Raw genomic sequence first — 26235 nt, 5'->3', positions numbered from 1 at the left:
GGGAGGCCTAGCATCAGCACAGGTACCAATGTCGTATAATCAGGGTGATGCTCAGTGTGGAGTATTACTAGAGCACAGTCCTCGCTAAGAGGGAGTGTTGATTTGGGGTAGCATCGGATGTGCTCTAGCCGTGAAAATTGGTGGAGAGGCTAAAGCACATGAGATCTCCAAGACCTAGAGTGGTTTGGGTAAATTCTAACCGGTTTGGGAGATATTAAAATAATTAGTATTTTTAATGGAGTTCCTAAGTCTAAACTTACGAAAAATAAAATATTAATGGGTATTAATATAAAACTGGGTTAGAAGGTTCCAAAAGACCTGGATCAAGCCAAATCTAATCTTAGCCGTTGATTAGAGATGTAATCTCGACCATTGAAGGACCAACAGGAAAAGTATAAGAAGAGGCTTGAGGGCCTGTTGGAGAACACACCAGAGTGATCAGTCATTCAATTTACTAGAGCGGGGTTTGCTAAGTAAAGTCAAATCAGTGATCAGTTTGCAGCTAGGGGCAGTGAGTATTGGACAAAGAGGCAGAGATAGTGCCAAGAGACCAATGCATAGGCAGAGAGGCAGACGCAGAAGCTAGAGCAAGCCACACAGAGGCTAGCTAGGACAACGTAGAGGCCATAGGGCCTACGTCATCCACGTAGAGGGCAACAAGAGTGATGCAGAAGGCCGTAGAGGCTGCACAGTGCCTCAGAGGGCTGACACAAAGGGGTTTGAAGCTGATGCAGAGGCCAGGAGGGCTGACGTAGTGCTTGAGTTGTGCTGGAGAGGGTTTCGTGGGGTAGATTTTCTGAATATCTGCTTTCGAATAGAGAGGTATTATTGCTAGTTATTTTTCTCTGTCGGGTGAGCCAGTTTGGCACCTAGTTGTACTTAAGGATAGACTGCATAATAAAATAAACCCTTAAAATTGTTGCACCTGTTTTCTGGCATTGGGTTTTTCCGGGGACGAGTTGTTCAAAAATAACAGTGTCACTTGTGTGTTTGCTATTTCTTTCAGCTATTGATCTGTAGATGGTTGAGACTGTATAGTGTTTATTTCGATGTTTATATGTTTAAATAATTTGTTTGTAATTAACAAGTAGGAGAAATAAACCGGAAGAATACAGATAAAATTTTTAACGAATAGACTTAGAAATTTCAACACTTTGTTGGAGCAGGAGCATTAAGAGTGCCTTTTTCCAAAAACCTTGGTGGTGGAGTGTCTTAGTGTTATATATATATATATATATTGCATTTATATGCTGTTCTGCTAAGTTTCTAGGACAAAGGAGCATTGGAGTAGGGAGACACACATGCGGGACATGTGGAAGCACCCCAAAATTTTGGGGAATTTCAAAGGGGATGGGAGGACTTCCTGATCTCCAACTCTAAAAATATAAAAATAAAATAATAATAATAATAAAATGCCAACAATAAGAATTCATCCATACAAATTCATCATTGTGCAATGCAAATAGTAAATAGTAAGAAAGTAATAAATTCAAATTTGTAAATGTTATATACATGATTTAGATTGAGATTTAGTGGTGAAATACATTGATTCATAAACCATAAATGAAACTGAAATAGTAAAATGTTGACACATTGATTTAAATTCATCATTTTAGAATCTAATTAGTACTGAGAAAAATAGTAGATATTGAAGTCTGAAATAGTAAATTGAAATTACTCAAAGTACAAAATCGTAAAGAGTGACAAATCAAAGACTTGGTCTTAGGTCATCGGTATCTAGGATCAAGACTCAAAAGTTAAAACTAGAAATTATCAATGGACAATGAAAATTGAAAAGTCATCGGTATCTAGGGTCAAGACTCAAAAGTTAAAACTGGAAATTATCAATGGACAATGAAAATTGAAAATAAAATGAGCTTCAAGGAATGAAAATGAATAAAAGGTAAATAAAAGTGAAAATAAAATGAGCTTTAAGGAACAAAAGTGAATAAAAGGTAAATAAAAGTTAAAGTGAGGTTCGCTTTTTTAATATATTGTTTTTGTTTTTTTTCATTTTTTAAGCCTTTACAGGAAAAAATTTGGAGGTGATGCCTAGAAGCACCCCTTTTTGAGGGTGGACACTGAGAAGCACACTTTTTCTGGTCTTATGCCTAAAAGCTCCCCTATTTCTAGGAGGAATGCTCAAAAGTCTACCTTTCATGGGGGGATTCCCAAAAACACCACTTTTATGGGGGATTGCCTAGAATCACCCCTTTATGGGGGGCGCCCATAAGTCCCCCTTTTGGGGAAACACATCTCCCACTGTTGACACCTAATCATCAGGATTGGGTGAATAACTGAAATTGATGTAAATAAATAATAGAGAATATGAATAGTCACTGGGAGATGAAATGAACAATCTCTCCCTCATGTATATAATAAACACCAACCTAAATGAAACAAACGAATTGTTTTGAGGAGTTATTGCCTGGTCTGACATGGTATCAAAGCCAACGCCATTTTTGGCTTCCTTCTGCTTTGTAACTCCCTATTCTGCCTATGTTCTGCATTTTTTGCAGGCTGACATTTCTGTCAAATCCCTGCTAAATCTCATTCATTGTTGAAGTGCGTTACTGCATTGAAGGAGTCGATTTGAGCTAGTTGCTGCCTGGAGGTGCTGTGGAGAGATAGTTGCTCCTTGGAGGTGCTGTGGAGTTAGATGGGGTCGAAACTTTGGCGCTGTGTGGGAACACCATGAGAGCACCTTGAATATTATGTGATATATCAATATGAAGATAAATGTTTGAATATCAACGCTGGTGCTCCGGTGTACCTTGCAGCTGTTCTTGAATATTTGGCTGGAGGTTTTGGAACTTGCTGGTAATGCTACGCCATTGAATATCTGGCTAATGAGTTTTTTTGGAACTTGCTGGTAATGCTTATCAGCTGAATATGTAGCTGCTGAGGTTTTTGGAACTTGCTGGTAATGCTACTCAGCTACTCCGGTTTTGGTTTTAATACATTGTTTTTTTTTAATACATCATTTTGATGCCTGCACGTTAACCATTTTTGAAAACTGTGTATTATACAAGCCGTGAAGTTGTGTTCCATTGAGTTCTTAAAGGGTGCATATATATAAACATCGAGTCTTTTAAAGATGACTTATGATCATTATAAGTGGTGGCATATTTAAAGGCTCCTAAGTGAAGTTTTATAATATTAAATGTTTTATGTCCAAAAAAAAGAGTTTGCTGCATAAGTGAGGTTCTACATTGAGGTGTGGCCACTGGAATGTGAGCCCAAGTTTGGTATTCTACCTCTGTCGGTGCACCGACGTATGACCTCTGGTTCATATGCATTGAAGGGAGTAGCGTATGGTGCGATCAACATATTTCCTTGGTGATGAAACTTCATATTGTGGATTTAAGACTGCTAGTTTTAATACATTGCTGTTTTAATTATGCTTAATTATATTTTTTCAAAGTTAAACAGAGTTTGCCACCAGAAGTACAATTTTTTACAGTATATTGCTAGAAGTTTTTTTTTACAGTACACAGATTTTACAATGCATTCAATCATATCCATTGTGGGAATAGTTCTCACTGGCAAGGAGAACTATCCTGAGTGGTCCCGGATGATAAAACACACCCTCATTTTCAATGAGTTGTGGAAAGGAGTGTGTGTTGGAGACAGAGACAAAGAGCCAGAACAGCCTACCTCAGACAAAGAGTTTGCCATTTGGGAAAATAAGAACAACAAAGCCTATGCATTAATTGCAGCATCTGTAAGTGAAGAGGTGAGTCGCCATATTTCGCCATTTTCAACTGCTTTCGAAGCCTTAAAAAAGCTGAAAGAACTCTATGACTCACATTCTACACTTGAAGTTGTTCAACTCATGATTAAACTCTTCACTCTTGAATTACAAAATAATGATCCTCTTGCTCTTGCATCCAAAGTAAAATCTATAATGCATGATATCAAAGCAACTAAGGTTGAATTAGATATTCCTCTTATCGCTTTTCTCAAGGCACTTTATCCTATTTACTCCAATTATCTTGAGTCATTGCAAGCAAATGGAAATCTCAAAGATATTACCTTTGACTCTATTGTGAAAAAATTTGCTGAAAGAGAGAAAGCTTTTGGAAAGAAAACAACCCCTGAATCTTCTGAAGAGGCTGTGTACCTTGCTCATAAAGAAAAGAATCTTGCCCAAGATTCTTCAAAGAGGAAAAGGTGGTCGGAGAGGAAGAGGAAGATATTTCAGAGGCAGGGGGGCAGACACTCTCAAGGAGAAAAGTCAGATTTGCATTGCATACGCTGCAAAAAGAATGGATCACATGATGCCTCTACATGCAGGCTACCTTGGGACAAAATTGAGCAGCAAAAAAACCAACAGAAAGGTAAAACTAATGACACAGACAAAGGTAAAGCACTTGAATCTGCTCATTATGTTGTGGCACAATGTAATATCGGAGTAAATGAAGATTTATTTAATGCTTCACTTGCTTCTTGGAAAAATGGTTGGTTGCTTGATTCAGGAGCAACATGCCACATGACTCATAGAAAAGATTTTTTTGAAGAATTTATCGACAATGTTGATGGAGCAGTATACTTTGCAGACCAATCAAAAATCAAGCCATCAGGGCTTGGCATAATTAGGCTTAAATTGCCTAGTCTTCCAGACTTCCTTTTGCATCATGTTCTATATCTCCCACAACTGAAGAGAAACTTGCTATCCTTGGTCCACATCCGCCAGCAAGGTCACTCCATTCATATGTTTGATGGCAAGCTTGAGGTGAGAAAAGCATCTGACCACTCACTTGTCATGAGGAGAATAGAAGAAGAAAGGCTTCTCAAGCTGCAAGGTACCTCTACTCGTGCACAACATTTTTCATACAATTCTCATTATGAAGAAGGTACACTTCCATCAAGTCTATCATGGCATGCTAGATTTGGACATTTGAACTATGACAACCTCCACTTGTTGAAGAAAGATGATGTCGCTGGTTTGCCTACAATTCCTAGGAAATTTAAGCAATGTGATGCTTGCATTCTAGGAAAGCATAGAAAACAGTCTTTTCATGATTCACATTCAAGAGCACATAGAAAACTTGAACTCATTCATTCAGATTTATGTGGTCCAATGCCTGTTCCTTCTGCAAATGGAAATAAATATATGATGACATTTATTGATGACTACACCAGAATGTGTTGGGTTTATTTATTGAAGAACAAATCTGATGCTTTTCAAACATTCAAGAACTTTCATAAATGGATTGAAAATGATGCACAATCTCATATTGGGTCTATTCACACTGATAATGGACAAGAATACACATCAAATGAATTTGAAAACTATTTTCGCCAACATGGGATCAAACATCAAACAATTGTGCCTTATAATCCCTAACAGAATAGTGTAGCTGAAAGAATGAATAGGACAATCTTAAATATGGTACGCTCCATGCTCTTCTTCAAAAATGTTAAAATAATGTTTTGGGCTGATGCTGTTCTATGTGCTGCATATATAAAGAATAGATGTCCATCTAATGCTATTAGAAACAAGACTCCATATGAAATGTGGTATGGGCACATTCCTTCGGTAAATCATCTTAGGGTCTTTGGTTCCACCTTTTATGCCTTGATACCAAAGGTACATAGAAACAAACTTGGTGCAAGAAGTCGTAAGTGTATCTTCTTGGGGTATTCAAATACTTCCAAAGCATACCGTCTCTATGAGGAAGTCAATAAAAAATTTGTTGTATCTAGAGATGTAATTTTTCTTGAATCATCCAAAACTGACAAGGTTGTTGAGCAACAACTTGATCGCTTGGATAGATTCGCATATGCAAAATCATTTCAAGAATTTGATAATCAGATTCCACATCTTGAAGGGGGGGTTCCTATACTAGATCAACATGTGGAATCTTCTTCTGAAGCACACTCTCCCCCGCATGAAACCCCAACAACGGATGATGCTTTAAGTGATGTAATTGATAGAATTGAGAGACTCAATCTTGATTCAGTCCTAACTCAATCAATGGAGCAGCCTGGACCATCTGAAAAAGGTCCTCCAAAGTGGCTTACAAAGACACTTGAAAGTGTTCATCCTGATGAGGTTGGAAAGACAGGAACTAGAAATTCAAACCGGCAAAATGGAGGTGATGTAGATGACTCTAATTCACCTGTTGATATGGATGTTTCTTATGATTGTGAATTGAATTTGTCTACAGATTTTGAACCAACTTCCTTCAAAGAAGCTGCTTCTCATGATGAATGGAAAGAAGCGATGCAAAAGGAGTATGATGCCCTCATAAAGAATGGCACTTGGAAGCTGGTTGATCCTCCATTAGGAACCAAATCATTTGGCTGCAAGTGGGTCTACAAGAACAAGGATAAAGCTGATGGCTCATTTGACAAGCACAAAGCTAGGCTTGTGGCAAAAGGTTTTGCACGGAAGGAAGGGGTTGATTATGAGGAGACTTTTGCCCCCACAGCGAAATGGGCTACCATCCGGACACTCTTTGCTCTAGCAGCTCAGAACGGTTGGAAAGTCCATGAAATGGATGTAAAAACTGCTTTCTTGAATGGAGATCTAAAAGAGAATGTTTTTATGTCCCAACCTGAAGGATTTGCTGTGAAAGGACATGAACATAAAGTATGCAAACTTGTGAAATCCTTGTATGGCCTCAAACAAGCACCGTGAGCCTGGTATGAAAAAATAACTGAGCATCTTTTCAAACTCTATTTCAAACATTATGATCTTGATGATGCAACTTTATTTGTCAAAAAGTTGGCAAAACAGTTGTATATCTTGTGGTATATGTAGATGATCTTTTGATGACAGGAAACAATGAAAGCTACATTGCATCCATAAAGAAGGAATTGGGGAAAGGTTTTGAAATGACTGATTTGGGCTATGTTCATTACTTTTTGGTATTGAAGTAACTCAACATCCTAAGTCCATATTTCTTTCTCAAAAGAAGTACATTGGAGATCTGTTGAACAGGTTTGGCATGACAGAATGCAATCCTCTTACTACAATGGAACAAAACTTAAAGCTCACATCCATTGAAGGAAAAGAATTTGAGGATGCAACAAAGTATAGATAGCTTGTAGGAAGTCTCAACTACCTAACTACTACCAGAGCAGACATTTCGTTTGCTGTTGGAATCCTCTCCAGGTTTATGCAAAAGCCTTGTGAGGGACATTGGTTTGCTGCAAAAAGAGTTCTAAGGTACTTGAAGGGAACTCAAGACTTTGGAATCAAGTATACACAGGTGGACGACTTCAGCTTGATTGGATACTCTGATTCAGATTTTGATGGAGACAAAGAAACTGGGGTATCTACTTCAGGATATGCTATGAGTCTTGGATCAGGAGCTGTCTCCTGGAGATCACGCAAACAATCAGTTCCAGCAGATTCCACAACAGAAGTAGAATACGTGGCAACAACTGAGGCAACAAAAGAAATTGTGTGGTTTAGGGAAATTCTTGAAGATTTGCAGGTAAAACAAGTACAATCAACTCCACTCATGATTGACAATACCTTTGCAATAAAGTTGCCCAAGAACCCAAAGTTCCATGATCGAACGAAGCACATCAATACTAAATATCATTTGATTCGACATCATGTTGAGGCCAAAACAATCCATCTCCGCCATTGTTCCACGAATGAGCAAATTGTAGACATCTTCACCAAAGCACTTGGAAGAGAAAAGCTTGAAAGATTCAGAATGATGCTTGGACTCACGAACATCCCTTCAGATTAAGGGGGGAATGTTGACACCTAATCATCGTGATTGGGTGAATAACTGAAATTGTTGTAAATAAATAATAGAGAATATGAATAGGCACTGGGAGATGAAATAAATAGTCTCTACCTCATGTATATAATAAACACCAACCTGAATGAAACAAACAAATTGTTTTGAGGAGTTACTGCCTGGTCTGACACCCACAATGGGGAAATGTTTCCCTCTGCGTTTCCCCATGTTTTCCCAAAAGGGGGTCTTGGGGAAACATTTCTCTAGGCATCCCACTGTCTTGGGACTATGGGTAACATGGGAAATACCATTAATGAGAGGGGTAAGAGCTTCTCTATTTTCATAGTCACTTCCCCTAAATCCTAAACCTTATCCTAGGTTCCAACTCCACTTAAAAATTATAATTTTTTTTAACAAATTTTTATTAAAGCATGGGAGTGTTTGGCCCTCCAAGGGAGTGCAAAAGATAAGATAATTTTATTAATTTTGAACAAATGACCATAAATAGGTCAATGGGATAGATGATACGTCTAGTACAAGTACAATGTGAGAGTGTAAACACAAGTCCTAGAAAATGCCAAAGCTAAATCTAGGATAAAATGAAGTAAAGAAGGATACATTAATAGAGCAACCTCATAAACATGTATATAAATAGATCATGTAGAAGGCTAAGTGAATAAGTCCACAACTGGAGGTCGATGATGTCAAGAGCGCCTGAGTTTGATAGTGGATGGCAAGGCGGGCGACAATGGCGTTTGCTCACTATCATAGTCCTCTGGATCCAACAAGGAGTTCGGCTGCATGATCCTGGGGGGATGTAGGAGCGAGGGATACTCTTAACATTTGAGGCTAAAGGAAAGAAGCTTTGGATAGCTGCTCTGCTAGGGCTGGGGAAGAACTTGTTGGGTGGGGGTGGAGCCTTGTTAGGTAACAATCTAGTACTAATCCGTCTGACGCTGTAGGTGTGAGTGCACTGATGTGTTGTTCGACACCTTCGCAATGGTCTTGAGGGTACCGGTTGGCCTCCCAAAGGAGGGGGGGTGGGGCTGAGGGGAGACCTAAGGTCTCACTGCTCTACAATCTAAAATACCCTGGAACTCAACTCATTGCTTGTTGCTTCGATCAACTGGATCAACCTGAAAGTATGATGTGATTTTTCGAATCATTCCAGAGTGAGGCGAGGTATGTAGGATCTGGGATATGTGTCTAAATATCTCCTTGATGAAGAGAGATCAACATCTCTAGTGAGGATATCGTAAGAAGGTAGAGAGGGATCCTCTGACATCTTTGTATAGGCACTGATATCGTACTTTGATCTCATAGTATACGGGGCATCGAAAAATGAGGTGCATCTCGGTCATCGCCTCTTGTAGGTGGCACAACTGGCAGACCCTATCGGATCGTTGTATATGGTGATCCGTCTCCACTCGAAGTCGATGGGACTCGAAGCTTCCCTAGTGGGATCTTGAGTGAGTGCATCCAGTGCCTACTAATATAAGCGGGGTAGACGATGAGGCCATCCTGCAATTCCAAAAACCAGGTTAGTCCTAAACACTCTATGGGAAAGTCCCCATTTGAACTTGTCTACGGAATTGAAGCCGTTTTACCTGTAAGTCTCGCTTCCTTAGTTGTTAAGATATTACAGGGCGTTTAGAGTGAATTGGGCTACATGTAGAGGTGGATGGATTAGATGATACAACTACAGGAAACCTGGGAGCAGATGAATCATCGACTTGAAGGTTACCATTAGCAGATGAAGTCTCTGTTTGATAAGAGCTCTAGGTAGAAGGACATCTTTGAGCCAAGGCTCACCAAGGGGGATGTCCAAGTGACCTGAATGTATAGTCTGTAGATATCCTCTATAATGGCTTGATTCAGTATTTGTCAAGTCGATAAGAGATGCACTGGTCCGTCAAGGGAGAAACTAAATGGTGGAAGGTGATTTGGGGAGATGGTCATCGATTGAAGGAGCTGAGATGCCTCTGTGAACCCATGAGCACGACTTGAGGGGGTTAGCCAAAGTGATGGCCTCCAAAGAACAAAATACAAGATAGGGGTATCTCTCTCTCCCCCAGTAGTAGAATCTTTGTAAGCCTTTGACTCTATGGACGAAAGAGACTGTGAAAATTCCTAATCCTCAAGGAACACCTACTGAAGCAAATCTGAATCTACATCACCTAATTGATTTTAATATACATTATCAAGTTGTTTTCTGAATAACACTAAAGCAAATTACTTCTGCAGCCTACACTACTTTAAATTTGATTGCATGCAACAGAAAACTGAGCAAAGAACGAGATACATAGGACACAATTATTTTTGGACAAAATAGTTCTCGGAAAAACCCAATGCGGGAAAACCAGTGCAACAGCTCTGAGGGTTTTCTATTATTAAGAAGTAATTATGAATACAAACGCTGGATGCCCTCAAGGCAATCCAATGACAGAGAAAATACAATGGCGGAAAAACTGAGTGAGTTTTACCTCACTTCACCTGGAGATTCCGGCTGATCCGGTAGCAAAACTTGCTAACCCCGGTTACCTCTGCGTTGGCCCTGCATCAACCTTACAGCTCTGCGTTAGCTTTGCGCTGTCTCTTTTGCCCACTGCGTCAACCTTCCCGGTTGTTTCGGCAGTTCCGACTTTCTGCGTGAAGGCAGCTTCAACTTCTGCGGTGGCCCTTCTGGCTCTGCATCAGGCCTGCGTGGGCCCAAATTGGCCTAGCGTTAGTCCTTCTGGCTGTTGCGCTGCCTCCACTGGCTTCTCTTCGCCTCTCTGTCAATACTCTCGAACTATCCCTGTCCCTCTGCTACAATTGATCACTCAGTTTGAATTTCTCAGCTTCCTATCCCCATAAATCGAACTCCAGATCAATTTGTTCTCTCCGTGTGTGTTTCTAAATGAACCCCAAGCCTCCTTATACTTTTCTCGTTGAGACTTCAACGATCGAGATTAAGTCTCTAATCATCGACTATGATTAAAACTTGACTTGTTTCGCCTTCTAGAACATTCTCACCCATATTATGATTAATACCCATTAATATTTTAATTTTCCTAAGTTTAGACTTAGGAACCCCATTAAAAATATCAATTATTTTAATAAAATACAGTTTGGGTGGAATTTCATGAAACGGTTTCTGGGTTGTTTAGAACTCGTGTGCCTTAGCCTCTCCACCAATTTTAATTGCTAGAGCACATCCGATGCTACCAAAAACTAACACTCCCTCTTAGCGAGGAAAGTGCTCTAGCAACAATGTCCAACTGCATGCTGCTGTCTCTGAAGCACCTCTTTTCCGCACTATTGCTACCACCAACACTATGCTACTGCTGCTATTGTACTGCTACCCATGACATTGCCACTGCCACTACTGCATCTGTACTACAATTCCCTCTGCATCTGCTGCTAACACTGCCACTGCTAGCTCTGCACTGCGTCATTTTATAAATGCTGCTGCTCAGCAACTAAAAAGCATCCAAAATTTCTGTACTAACTGTGTTCAGCATAATACCATGAATGTTGGAATCTGACCGCTACTAGTCTCTAACCCTCTGAATCTTCTGCGCTGCTGCTGACTTCTGCAATGCGCCATCTGCACTGCTGCCAACCTTGTTCTGTGCTGATCAGCTTCTAGTCTTGGGATACGACATCTATCCTCCAAACAATCCACTGCATCATCTGTCCCTAAGTCCATCTCGCTACTGCTGAATCTTGGGCTCCCATAGCAAGGAATTGATCCAAGAGGTGGACTCCTCAAGGATCCTGCCCACATGTAGTCCTCCTGACTACAACTCAATATCGCCCCATTTCCTTCCGAGAGATCCGTGGGCACTCATGGCAAACTTAGCTTCGTCAATCTTTGCTGGAGCAGCTTTAGGATCATGTTTCTCATCCTTATCCTTTTGCTTCAAGGGACACTGGGATGCAAAGTGGCCCATCCCGCCACATCTGAAACATTTCACCTTCGAAATGTGCTTCTGCTTCTGCTTCTGCTGTCCCTTTGATGTTAGAGCTGTGTTCTCCTCCTCCTCCTTTGTCTTCGTGTCACTCCCATTGCTGCCATTGAGGCTAACCTTAACTAGGTCCCTCCTTAATTCTTCCTGTTGAAGAGCTGCCCACATCTCCTCCCATGAAGGTAGTCTTTCCTTGCCCCATATACTTTGGACGAAGACTTTCCCTTCATCTGAGACTCCATTCAGGGCCGTCCTTACCATTGCAGTAGACTGAGGAGTAGACCCACTGCAGCAAGCTAGTCTCTAGTGTCCTGAAGATGCTGAAGATAGGAGATAACTCCTCCCTTCTACATCAATGTCCACTGCAACTTTTGTTCTAGGTACATCTTCCGCTGTTCAGAAGAGCCTTCATACAGTGAAGACAAAGCTTCTGACCTCTTTCGGGCTATATCTTTGCCTTGCAAGTGTGAGACCACATGATCTCGAATTCCATCGAGTATGAACCTCTTCGCCTTCCCCTGTTCAGCCTTGTACTTTTTCCTTTGATCATTGTCAGCAGGAACAATTACAACACTCTTGACGTAGGCTTTGAGATTGTACTCCTCCAGAACAACTAAGATTCTGGTCTTCCATATGACATAGTTGAAAGCTCCTTACAACTTGTCCTGATCTCTTAGCTCATGCGATGCCATTTTACCCAAATTGTCAAACTGACTCCTCTAATCACTTCTCAATACTACTGCCCGGCAAGTGAGAAATTTGAACTTTTTGGCAAAATGTTCTCTGAGGAGAAAATTCCCCTTTTATGTGTCTTCGCTCTTTTCATACATATTTCTACCTCGACAGAAACTGTGCCCTTCAAGCACTACGCTGAGGCTTTGTGTCACTCCCTCTGCCTCTGCAAGCTCACGATTCAGAAATCATACCTCTCTGTCGACTCTCTCAGAGAGAGAGATTTCCTCAGAATCTCTACTTCTCAGCAAGGACTACGCAATCCCTTCAAGGGGTTTCGAATTGCTGCCAAGTACAACTTTTGGCACCTCTGCTCAACGCTTGATTTGCTCTTCCTGTTTCAAAATCAATGCTCTGATACCATGTGAAAATTCCTAATCCTCAGGGAACCCCTACTGCAACAAATCTGAATCTACTTCACCTACTTGATTTCAATATACATTATCAAGTTGTTTTCTGAATAACACTGAAGCAAATTACTTCTATAGCCTACACTACTTTAAATTTGATTGCATGAAACATAAAATTGAGCAAAGAACAAGATACATAGGACATAGTTATTTTTGGACAAAATAGTCCCCAGGAAAACCCAATGTGGGAAAACCGGTGCAACAGCTCTGTCGTTTGGAATATCTTCTTGTTTCTGAGCTTTCATCTTTGTTGATACAAGACGATATGATTTTCTAAGCGATAGACAAAATTGTCGTACTAAAAACGGATCGGACCATCCTAATCTTCTGGGGAATCTTCTGATCCTTGGAGATGTGTGGTGAATAGTTATCGTATGACCACATTGAGCTCACTTCAATATTTTTCGAAACATAAGTTTGTTTATGTTCTGCGTGATATAGATTTGTAGATTGATTAAGGTGTCTACTCTTGTGATTCAGATGTAGATAAGGAATTTTTCTTGTTTGAACGAACTTAAAAGTTTTTATGGCAGTTTCCTGATTTCCTTCAAGCATTGTTGTTGTTGACTTGACCACTAAATCCTCATTTGGGGTGTCCGTCGTTTGAACTGCAACCTCTGAGTACATCTTTACTGGGTAGGATTGGATTTTGCCTGAACTGTGAGATTAGTGGTCTTGATGTTTGTTTCTTCAGTTTGGACTGCTACATCTGGAGATTTTGATGCTTCCTTTGCAACAAATTCTTTCAACCTATTTGTTAATGATTTATTTTCGTCCTTAAGTTTTTTTATCTGTTTGAGCAAATTTTGATTATGATTTTTGAGATGTAAGCATTCCTCATTCTCTGAGTCGGCTTTATTTTGGCCTTCACACTTCTTGTATTTTAAACACTTGATTTGTTCTACTAATGTTTGGTTAAGGCTCTTTAAACGTAAATTTTCTTCTTCTCATTCTAATAAACGCTTCCTAAATTCCTTTTTTGATGTTTTAGCTTTCTTGACTTGTTCGAGTAGTTTTTCTTGATGATCTTTGAGGCACGAAATTCCAGTCTTTGCTGCAGATGACTTCTTCAAGCTTTTTTTGCTTCTTTGATATAGTTTTTTCGTTATCTTGAAACATCAAGTTTGAGATATCCTTAAATTCTTCTAATGAAGATTTTATCGATTTTGATTTACTTGTTATGTCTCGAAGCATGACCATCTTCCCTTTATAAGGAAACGTCAAAACTTGTTTCTCTATGTTTAACATGAATGTACCCAAATCCTTAAACCAGGGTTGACCGATTATGATGTCAGTCTTTTTATCTGTCCTATAAACATGAAATTGAGATATGTACTCATAATGACCTATTGTCACTTGTAGATCACTAATTTTATACTCTTTTTGGTCAAAAATATTTTTCCTTACACTAATGTTTGGCTCTGGAATTAATAGCTGATTTGCCAAGTTGATGTTGATATAGTTTTTATCATTGCTTGCGTTGATGTTGACATTAACTTCTCTCCCTTGGGTACTTCCTTTTAATGTAATTACTCCGTGATATGTAACCTCTGAAACTAGATTCGCTCTTAGAGGGCCACATGTACGAATCTTTCGAATCCGATATGATTTGACCTAAATTGTGTCTGGATTTCGTGACACGTTGTGTCCGATTAGGACACGATCGAATCCGGATCGTGTCTTGAAATTCGGACACGAATCTGGAAATCTAGGACCTGCGCAGCCAATAAAGGGCGGAAATGACTTTTTTCATCATTTGCTGTCATTACTTTTGCAATAGTTGAGCTGTGGGTTTGCTGTGAGGAGTTTGGAGCAAGGAGCCAAGGGTTTGGAGTGTTTTCAAGGAGATTCAAGCAACAGGTAAGTGCATTTCCTCTCTATTTTTTTGTATTTGTATTACAATAGTTTTTATATGCATTTCTTTTACAAATTTGTGCATGTTTTGTTTTTTTTTTACAGTATTCATGGCTCAATCAAGGGCAGTAGGTAGGAGGCAAAGGAAGGGGAAGAATGTCCCATTGGAGATGCCCCTCCTCCCCCAATTTCATCAGAGCCTGCTGCAAGTAATGTTGAGGGAAGACTTCCTCCTAAAGGTAACATTGAGAAATATCCCTTGTGGAAATATGTCACAAGAGAGGATGGGTCAAGCAACGAGGTGAAGGGAGGAGGCAATGTGAATTGGAGATGCAACTTTTGCCACAGTACTTTCACAAGCACATATTTTTGTGTGAAAGGCCATTTTTTGGCTTTACCGGATTGTGGAGTTGGAGCTTGTACACAAGTTCCTTTACAAAAAAGGAAAGAAATGGAAAAAGAGTTCACTGTTGGCATGGCAAATGTGGCTGCAAAATAAAAAAACCAAGAATGATGACCCCCTTCCATTTTTGCGTAAAGGCAGCAACAAATTTCCATTTGAGAGTTCTAGTGGGGGACAAGCAACAAAAAGAATGGCAATTTCACTTGGTCCAGTGGACAAGATTTTTCAAAAAGAGAAACGGGAAGAGCTTGTTCTCACCATTGCCCTTTTTTCTATCAAAACTTCATATCCTTTAATGTTGCACGCTCACTTCTATTTATTGAGATGTGCCGAGCTCTAACTCACAAGGTTCCATCATGGTATGTGCCTCCTAGTTCAGAGAAGCTTAGAACCACATTGTTGACGAAGGCAAAAAAAGAGGTGCAAAAAATGCTTGAGCCTATTAAAGCATCATGGCCAACATCTGGGGTTAGCATTGTTTCTGATGGATGGGCAGATCCAAAACGACACCCACTCATCAACTTCATGGTGTCTTCCTTGAATGGTCCAGTTTTCTTGAAAGCTGTGGATACACTTGGAGAATACAAGGATGCACAATATATGGGTGAGTTGTTTATTACAGTTATTGAAGATGTAGGTGTTTATTCTTGTGTGCCAATCATTACAGATAATGCATCTGTTTGCAAGGCTGCTGGCATGATTGTGGAAGCTAAATATCCACAAGTTTTTTGGACACCTTGCATTGCCCATTCATTGAACTTAGCACTGAAATCCGTTGCTTTTGATGTGCTTTGGATTGGTAACATTATTGAGGATGCACGGTGTTGTCCTTTGAGATAACCTAAGGTCAATGGGCTATGTCAAAGCATTGAAAATGTTTTGTTTGATTTTAATGGTTGGATGACGAGTGAACTGCTTTTAAACAGGTGCTTTAAACTTAGACAATTTTTCAATAAAACAAAAGGCTGTTCTTTAAATACATTTGGTTATTTTGATTTTAAGTGGGATGGATAAGTAGAATATGAAGAAGTATAAATGATTTAATATTCAGACAAAGTATTTGACCATTTATAAGCAGAAATTAAGAAAACTGTGTTTTCTTAATCAACAAAATATAATTAAGTCATTTCATAAATCTAGTGCAATTCAAGTTCAAAGAGGAATTCACAATAATAGATAGTCCTATAAATTAATCTCTTAATTAAATTACAACTTCACAGAGGATTCAAAATGAAACTGAGATTCAATTAAATTTTCAGTCGGATGACTATAAAAGAAATAAATTATATGAGGAATACATAATGAAAAACACAATGAAAAGAACTCACTGAGAGACAAGCCATATGAAGTAAATCCAGAATCTTTTATTATATAAAAAATGCTCCAGCTTAGTACAAATCTGTTTGCTAACTGGTTCAAGGGTGCAACCCTGAATACTTCGACAGAATGAAGTATTTAAACAAAAATACAAAATTTTACAATAAATGCCTGAGTGACAAGGCATGCTATTATTACTTAAAACTAACAGAAAGGGAAGCATTTCGATAAAAAAGAATGAATCTACACATCTGTCCCTGTTCTGAAGGAAAGTTGTTGTTGAATGGCCACTATTCAGGTGCTGTGCTGGCAAAGTTGATCTGTCCTCTAATCCTGAAATTCGCATAGCTTTTCCCATCGTTCTTCATCTGGAATTGTTATCTTGGTTACCCTACGGTAGATTTCATCTACCTCAGTATACTTGGCAAAAGTGGGTTTTACAGTAAAAATATGTTTTATCTCATTCTGAATAAAACATATGTTGCTGATGGCTTCGTAAAACGCCCTGCCTGTCATGGAACCTTTGATGTTGGAGGACTTGGCTGTGTCCCTGGTGATGTCCTGAAGCTTCTTCAAGTAGTCCTCCCTAGTCATTAATTTATCATTGATGACAAACAATGAAGGCAAACCCTTCTTGTTCAATGCATCAATCCTTGTGAAAAACCTGTTGACTGCAACTTCAAGAGTGTGACACTTCTCTGTCAACTGCACTACTAAATTCTTTTTGGTCAGAACTTTCTTCACCTCCAGAATGGTTTTAGTCCTGTCATCCACTCCTAAATCATCCAGTTCATACCTGTTTTTAGAATTAAGAAACTTTATAATGCTATTGGCTGTAGCAGGCATCTCTCCTAGTTGAGCATTTATATTGGCAATTGTCTGATTTTCCTTTTCCATCAACTCCTTCTGCTAAAAAATAATCTGGATACATGGCTAGATTTCATCAATCTCCTCTATGATGTTGTTCCATATAATTTCCTTGACATTACCAAGAGTGTAGCCAATGGAAGATTCAATTGCTGACTTCTTTCATGCTTCTATTTGATTTTGAGCTCTTTGAAGCTCTACTGCATGAAAAATGTCAGATTTATTTTGATGATCCTCCAATAGTTTTACTTGATCATGTAGTTTTTTAATCTCTTTAGTTTGCAGGGACATATTTTGGACTACATTAGCCAATTGGTCTGTAGCATCTCCTGTACTGGTCGTAGTAGATATGGCAGTCAGAATGACTGTGATAGGAAAACTTCTAAAGGAGCAATTTGTTTAGCAAGCTTCTCTTTTTCTTGATCAATTTCTCCATCTCTGTCTCCATCTGCTTAAGCTGTGTAGTCTGCTCCATGATGAGTTTCATCATATCTGCCTTTTGAGTCTCTGTTTCTGCAATATCCTTAGCTAGAGGATCTTCAGTAGTTGGTAGTTTTAACTGCTTCCTCAATGCTGCTATATCCAAATTCTTCTTTTTGATCAACTCTTCTCCAGCATTGATGTTTGCGAGATCATTACCCAGTTTGATTACCAAATATTCCAAGGTTTTAATCTTGGTATCTTTGGCAAGAGCAGAAACTTTCTCCATCTTTAGCTATGACTGGACATTTGCTAGTGTAACCTGTAATTTGGACAAAGTCATGGCAATGTTAGTGACAGTAGAGAAAATCATTTCCCTCGTTTGCTTATGCATCTCCATTTGGTCAATGGGATGTATATCCTTGACATCAAACTCAAAAGATGTCTTTTTGTAGTCTGATGTTCCCTTGGGCTGAGGAACTTGTGCTTGAAGGAATGCCATCTGCATTTTCCCCTTCTCTGAGTCAAAGGCTAACAACAGCCTGCTTTGGGCACCAGAAGTCTGCTTCCAGAACTGGTTGTAAGTGTTAATCTTCAAGGCTTCATTTCTGACTTTTATTTCCTTGAAGATATCCATTATGCTCTTCTCTGCCTTGCCTGAAGTAGATGTACCTGTTTGCATTATTTGCTGCTGCTCTTGTGAAGCTGAAGAGGTAGTAGGAGATTGTGTAGACTGATCACCCACTAATGAAGAAAGAAGTGGCTCACTGGTGGTGATGATAGTCTGCTGCTCTGAATCTTTGGTAAGGCTTAGTCTGGAACTAAGCTTAGCCTTCTTTCTATACATAATTTTAAACCCCTCACTGAAAATATCAGTCCCCAAAGGGGACTCTTCCTCTCTGCTCCTCTTAGCTGTCTTCTCCTGCATGGTAGGAGTCTGCACTGTTGATGAGGAGACCTGCTGTTCTTCTACCTCTTGTAAGGTGTTCTCAACCCACTGTAGCTGATTCTTGTACTTTTCTATTTTTGCCCTGGGTGTGTGAAAATAAGGAGTAGACTTGGTTTCTACCCTTAATCTAGAAATGATCCCTAATGGATCATAAGACTAGGTAAAACTGAGATTGAACTGCATTTCTTTCAAAAGTTTGTCTGCCTCTTCCCCTGCCGCCCTGCTGTTGCAAATGAAAGGGCCAACCTGCGCTTTTATCTTAAACTGGGACTTTTTCTTGGTAGCGACAAAGTGGATTTCATCCATGTTGATCATTTGCTTGATGTACTCCAAGGCAAAAATCCTCATTGGGAGGAATTTTGGTAGCTTGTAAGGTGGAAGCTCACATCCAAAAATCCTTATTTCTGTATAATTTTCAACAGGTACTAGTGCCCAGTTTGAACTTGTTCTGACAGCTGCAACACCCTTTTGATCTCTTCACTGATTCTTGGTTCAGTTCTGTTGCTTAGGAGGCCTATGGCTGGGTGAACAAACATCTCAGTAAACTGTTTGTAAGTGTACTCTTTTTGCTCCTTCATGACCAAAGTAGTCCAGAAAATGACTGACTGCTGGTTTCCCTTCTCATCCAGCTTTTGCAAAGACAAGTTCATGTTGTCCCCCTGAAAGTATAGGAACATGTAGACTAAGACAAAGGCATATTTGAATACCTCCTCTATTGGAAACTTAACCAGTTGCTGATGAATGGACTCTGCAAGAAAATGGCTGAAATTAAACACAATTGAGGGCTTGGCATCAACAGAGAAGATGGATAAAAATCCTATAATGGCCTCATCTACCCATTGATCAAAGTAGTAGCCAAGGAGGTAGGAAATGACAGTGATAATCTGCTTGGCTCTCTTAGGGAATATGGAGGAGGGATAAGGTGGATTTTTCTTTGGTAATGCAGTATCTTGTGTCAAAAATAGTTCAAGAGTTTGGGCTCTCTTGGCAAAGTCAAGTTTCTGGTATATTTCAACCAGTGCTTCATAAGAAAATGGGGTGGCATTCTCACAGTTGGGGGCTTGCATCATTTGATCAATGGCCTGAGGGGTTATGGTAAACAAAATTTCTCTAGTGGGGGTGACTATGGCCCTTTGGCTTGGCAAGTATGAAGCATGACATTTTCTAATGAAATCAGGGGTGTTATGGGTACGAGGAAAGATGTAATGAGGTAGGTTTGACTCCCACAGCTGGATATCATCTGATTTATCAATGTATTTGTCTTCAAGCTCACAGAGTGTCTCGTGAATTTTGTAGTCTTTGTCAGCCATAGGGACATGGCGAAGATCTACAGGAGGATAGATTAGAGGATTGACAATTTCCTCAGGTCCTTTGTCCTTTGGAGGCATGTTGGTGATGGCTGAGAACAGGAGTAAAAATGGGTTGAAAGTAGTAGACAATTCATAGACAGGCAAAACGTTCTAGGGACAGGAATAGAAGGAATAATCCAAAAATGATCAGATAGATAGTGTCGCTAGTAGTTGACAATGTCGGGATTAGGTGAGCAACCTGTAATCAAATCAATTATCAGTGATAAAACATGAATTCAATAACCTGTTCACAGAGATGAAGGAGGTTTATATAGGAATTTTGGTTTTCCGTTGGTGCCGCGGGTCCATTGAATTAACGGCTAAGCAAATTAAATGCTTAATGGGTTGATTTTGGAGGGAGCAAATATGATTTGATGGAGTTTAACAGACGGATGAGGTGGCAGAAGAGGAATGGCGGAAATGCAACAGTCAGGTAAGTGGTATCGGGAGTAAGGAATCAACTTTTTGGAGGGGGGTGAGTGGTTTGTGGTTTTACTCATGGGGGGTCCAAAATGCTATGGAGCTGACACGTAGGGGTGGGCGTGGTTAGGTATATCGCCCATTTCAGACCCCCTGGCCTCCTGGCGGTAAAGCTCGGATGGCGGGGGGGGGGGGGGGGCGAAATTGCATGTGGGCCATCGGATGTGGGAAGACGGGCAGAGATGAATCGTGACATGGTGGGGAATTAACCATGATGTGACGAGATTGCTCGGTGGGGTCGGGAATTGATGTAATATGGTGTTGGGAAATGCGCGATATAAGAGGGGTATTAAACTTAGGGAAATGAGAATGAAGGGAATTATGAGTGGAGGGGTTATATGGGATTAAAACTTAGGATAGTATTAATACTTAGGGATAGGGATTTAGAACTTAGGAATAGTATTAATACCCAAAATTAATATAAAAACCTTAGAGTAAATCTTTACTCTTCTTTCTTTTTCTTTTGCACATGAAAACACATTTGATGTTTGATTATGGCACATTTAGACTAGCAACCTGTGCATTTTCAAAAACATAAAATGAAGCCTTCCTTTTTTTTTTGCTTCCCTAGCATTTTATTTTCCTTTTGCCTTCTTTATTTAAGGTAGCTAACACCTAACATTTTATTGATATGGATGCCTATAAAACATCAAATTTTCCTAACATTTTATCTTTTCTTTCTTTTGCATCCATATCCTAAGTTCCTAACTTAACATTTTAAAATTATTTTGATTAATATGCTAACTTATCAAAACTAAATAATGTTACAACACACGTCATATCCGTAACTTTGTACAAAATCATACAAATGCCCTCACTATCTACAAGGAGTACAACAATCTATCATTGTTGAAGATTGCGGATACACGGTTTGCCTCTTCATTCATCATGTTGAATAGGTTGAGGGAGGTCAAGATTGCTCTTGGGGCCATGGTTATTTCAGAGTTTTGGCCTTTTTGGAGAAAGACAGATCAAGTAGCCTCTAAAAGAGTGAAGGACACAGTGCTAGATGATGATTGATGGGAGAGGGTAGATCTAATTATTCAAATCATGGACCTTATCATTTCTTTGCTTCGATTTGCAGATACAGACAAACCCATCCTAGGAGAGGTTTATGAGGGATGGGATTCCATGATTGAGTCTATGAGGAGCATTATTCTATAGAGTGAGTGCCTCGAGCATGAGACATCACCAGAGGCCTTTTGTGATACTCTATAGGATATTCTTGTCAACAGATGGGACAAGAATTGCACACCTTTACATTGTTTGGCTCACTCATTGAACCCAAAATACTACAACCATGAGTGGTTGAATGGTGGACCTTCCCGCAGATTCCCTTCTCACGAGTGGTTGAATGGTGGACCTTCCCGCAAATTCCCTCCTCACATGGATGGTGAAATCTCACAGGGGAGGAAATATGCATCCAGGCGGGTTTTTCAGGATAGAGCATTGCTTGATGAGGTGGAGGATGCCTTTGCAGAGTTTTCCAATGGCACTAGTCGATTTGCAGGATATGATGTGATTAGAGACAAGGGGGCTAAGAAGCCCTATTCTTGGTGGAAAAATCATGGGGCAACAAGCCCTCCTCTACAGCAGTTAGCCATGAGGCTCCTCTCTCAAGTGACTTCATCCTCTTGTTGTGAGAGGAATTGGAGCACATATGGGAATTTGTATAGTGTTAAGAAGAGCAGGCTTGAGCAATCCAGGGCAGAGACAATGGTGTATGTGCACACCAACCTTCGTCTTATTTACAGGCAGAGGGAAGAGTGGTTGAAGGGAAAGACAAAGATGTGGGATGTCTTTCCTGATGATATGGGTCTGGACAACAGTGTTGAGTTGGCATTGGCCAACGTGGATCTCAATGATCCAGTGCTAGAGCCTGTTAGATTTGATGATGGTGATACTGTAGAGGGGTCATCCTCCACACCAGCAGATGCAGAGACGACTTTGGATATAGGGGAGGAGGAGGATGCAGAGGAGAGCAGTGGTGACCATGATGATGAGGACAATGATGTTGATTTTGATGATGACTATGAGGATTGATGACTCATGAGTCATGGGCTACCTACTGCCTTGAGGCTTGTATACTTGTAGTTGTTTTGTATTTTCTATTCCTATTTTCCATGGGCATTGCACTACGTATGTAACACATTCTGATTTTGATGACTTAATGAGAAAACTACAGCTGTCAGTGTCTTTATCTTACTATCTTGTCTTTCTCCCATTGGATCATTCATGAATTGAATATATATTATGATTTATCATTTATGAATTTAGAATTTATGATTCATTGATTTATCATTTAAGTGACATGTATTTGAATTTTGTATGTACTGTGCATGCTATAATGTTACTAACTTACTTTGTAAACAGTAAAACTTACATCTAGATGAAGATCTATGTTTGAAATCAATGAATTTGTATCATTAATGAGAATTTGTGTAAGAAATATCTAATTTTTAATATATATATATAATAATAATAATAAAATAATATATAACATATCCGAACGTGTCCTGTTCTAGGGGGTCAACGTGTCCGAATCCGACACTCGAATCCTCGTATCCGACGAATCCCGAATCCATGTGTCAAGTTACATAGTCTGTAATTGAAAGACCATTATAGGAAAACTTTTCTTCCTTCATCATTTTAGAATTGAGCTCCATCATTTTGATTTTGATGACTTAATGAGAAAACTACAGCTGTCAGTGTCTTTATCTTACTATCTTGTCTTTCTCCTATTGGATCATTGATGAATTGAATATGTATTATGATTTATCATTTATGAATTTAGAATTTATGATTCATTGATTTATCATTTATTTGACATGTATTTGAATTTTGTATGTACTATGCATGCCATAATGTTACTAACTTACTTTGTAAACAATAAAACTTACATCTAGATGAAGATCTATGTTTGAAATCAATGAATTTGTATCATTAATGAGAATTTGTGTAAGAAATATCTAATTTTTATATATATATATATATATAGATATAGATATAACATATCCGAACGTGTCCTATTCCGGGGGGTCAACGTGTCCGAATCCGACACTCGAATCCCCGTATCCGATGAATCCCGAGTCCACGTGTCAGGTTACATAGTCTGTAACTGAAAGACCATTATAGGAAAGCTTTTCTTCCTTCATCATTTTAGAATTGAGCTCCATCATTTTTTTTCAATGATTGATCCCATTTGTTTTGTCAAGATGACTTAAGATATTATGTAATCGCCCCTTTTTTTAAATATGTCACTATATTAAAAATTATATAATATAGTTTTTTTTTTTTTTTACTTCTCTGTACATATCTTTTACTTATAATCTTTTCTTTTTCGTTTTGAAAAGTTACAACCCTAGTGAAATGTGGCTAGTCAACTCTTTGGGGTATAATATAAAATATGTGTCCACTTATGTGCTTTTGACTCAGTTAATTTTCTCTACGTAAAAATTAAAACTTATCATTCACATAAAGAGTTTTTGTATTCCTTTTGTTTTAACTTTTTCTTTTACCTTGAAAATACCACGGGCAATTACCATGGATTGCTAAAACCACGGGCTTGTAAACCACTTAATGAAGAATCAAGATAATATTATCTACTCTTCCTTCTGTTATGTATAGTTTTAAAGATATTTGGAAAGAATCCCTCTTAACTTTATCATGCACTTTTTATCAATAATGTAGAACCTTTTTATATATATGAATGTTCTTCTTCAAAATTTATATTGGACTATATATTTTTTTTAATCTTTTTTTATTTGATCTTTATATGTACTTTTTTATTTTATTTTTCTTTATTTCTTTGGCTATCTTATTTTTGTCTTCCTTTCTATTTGTTTAATGGCCAAAGTCCCGAGTGACGAAAAAAAGAAACTCCAACTTTATGTAGCGAAACACTTCAATTGTGACGACAACAAGGTTGACAAAGGATTAATGGCTAAAGGCTGGATCAGACTGGTTCTCTTCAGCAGTTGAGCGTCTAGAGGATCGAACACCTCTGATACCAATGTAACGAACAAAGTTCATTCTTCAAGTTAAATACTCCTGAAGACTTGGAATATAAAGATCTCCATTGAGATACAAGAATATATATTAAAATGTATGAATAAGATGATATAGATGATACAAATGAGAATGAGGGTCCTGTATATATAACCAAGTAAGTACCCTTTCACTAATGGTTATGTCCTTAGGGACATACCTTTTCATTAATTGCTAACTAATTATTCATTAATCTTATTTGTTGTCTTTTACATTATTTGTGTTTATTTTTATATAAACTTAGTTTGTTACATACATACAGTTACTTCGTTTGGAGTTCTGAATGTTCTAGGGTGAAATATACAAGTAAATCAAAACGTTCAAAGATTAGAAGAGTCGTTCAAAAAAATCAGTGCTAGGAAATCACTTCAAGTGTTTGGTTAATAAAATTTTAAATTTTTATTCTACTATTTACTTTATGCTTCAAAAGTATAACTGTCAATGGAGTCTTCGTCTTGTTTTAAGTCCTGAATATATAGTGCATGAAATCACTTGTTCACAAAGATCATTATTTGCCTTTTGTTTGGATATAGTGCAACAAGAACTGATATATATACATATTTGCTTCATTAATAATTAACCTTGATGATAGCTTATATTATATCAATATGCAATTTTTCAGAGGTGTTTGGGCAATGATAGCTGTTTTTCTTGGTTATTGCTTGCTGCAAGCACCCTCCACGTAAGTGATCCACCTGATGCTTAGTTCCTCATGCTGCATTTGGAATATCATCCTCTTTTAAAGGAATCAATTGAATATTTATAAATGATGCAGATTTAGAGTGTGTTTATTAAGGTATGCCATGTTTAAGTGGGCCTTGGAATTCTTTAGTTGATTGTTTCTAGAAGTTAAATGCGTTTGTATATTGCTCATAATGATACTAAAAAATTCAACTTTGTCAGCATATTGATTAGACCTCATCCGGCAATTTGGCGATTGGTTCATGGAATAGCAGTTGTTTACCTAGTAGCTCTTACATTTTTGCTCTTTCAGGTACAAAAATCTAATCTTGGTGGAATACAACCTTTGCCTCATTTAGTTTTCCTATGTAATGCTTCTTTATAGACAATGTACATGGTACTGCATACAACATCGGCATTTATATCAACTCAATGCAACATAGTTTTACTTTCAGTGCTATCTCGTCTATTGTAAGCAATAAATTATAGTAGTGTATGCCAATGGGTGATAAATATCATCCAGTACTTATTCAAGCATAAATTTTGATTTAATACCATATAATATTTTGTGTATAGAATAATTAATAATTTCATTAATAAGAAAAAATGAAATTACGATCAGCATATGTCTTCCAGTATTTTAAATCATCCTTCTAAGAGGGCCTGAACTTCTCTGACGTAGATATAATCTTCTATACATACTAACAACCATCTATACTTAAAATTGGTTCATCACTAAGCCTATACACTAGGATTCTCCTGCAGACAGGCATTAACAAAAAATAAATCTTACCACAGTTCATAAATATTACATCAACACATGGATTGATATCCTTCTTCGGATTCCAAAACTGAAACAAAACCTTAAAACAAATGTAAAACAACTTCAGAGGATGTAATACCATAGACAATATATTTCTTAAATGTAATCATGTGATGCATAAAGGGAACTTGTAGATGTATGAATGCTAGTTTAGTGTTGCAGTTCTCATAACTTATGTTTTTGGAACATGTGGTTATTTATGATGTATGAATTTATTAGCTTTCTTACACAAGCCATTCAACAAGGG

At 38.5% G+C, this 26235-nt stretch overlaps 1 protein-coding gene across 9 annotated transcripts in view; it reads left to right on the top strand.

Annotated features, from left to right (window-relative positions):
- The window catches only part of PSS1 (phosphatidyl serine synthase family protein), a 270634-nt gene that overhangs the window by 46698 nt on the left and 197701 nt on the right, over positions 1–26235 (top strand). For all 9 annotated transcript variants that reach the window (XM_089379089.1, XM_089379092.1, XM_089379096.1 and 6 more), the window contains 2 exons: positions 25107–25166; positions 25388–25478. In XM_089379089.1, the coding sequence (XP_089235215.1) occupies positions 25107–25166; positions 25388–25478 (151 nt within the window). The remainder of the gene's footprint in view (positions 1–25106; positions 25167–25387; positions 25479–26235) is intronic.

Source organism: Pinus tabuliformis, chromosome J (genome assembly GCF_031772625.1).
Source record: "Pinus tabuliformis cultivar Carrire ecotype Pingquan chromosome J, CPIR1, whole genome shotgun sequence".
Taxonomy (NCBI): domain Eukaryota; kingdom Viridiplantae; phylum Streptophyta; class Pinopsida; order Pinales; family Pinaceae; genus Pinus; species Pinus tabuliformis.
The sequence above is the reverse complement of the archived record's forward strand: the minus strand, read 5'-3'. Positions and strand labels throughout refer to the sequence as shown.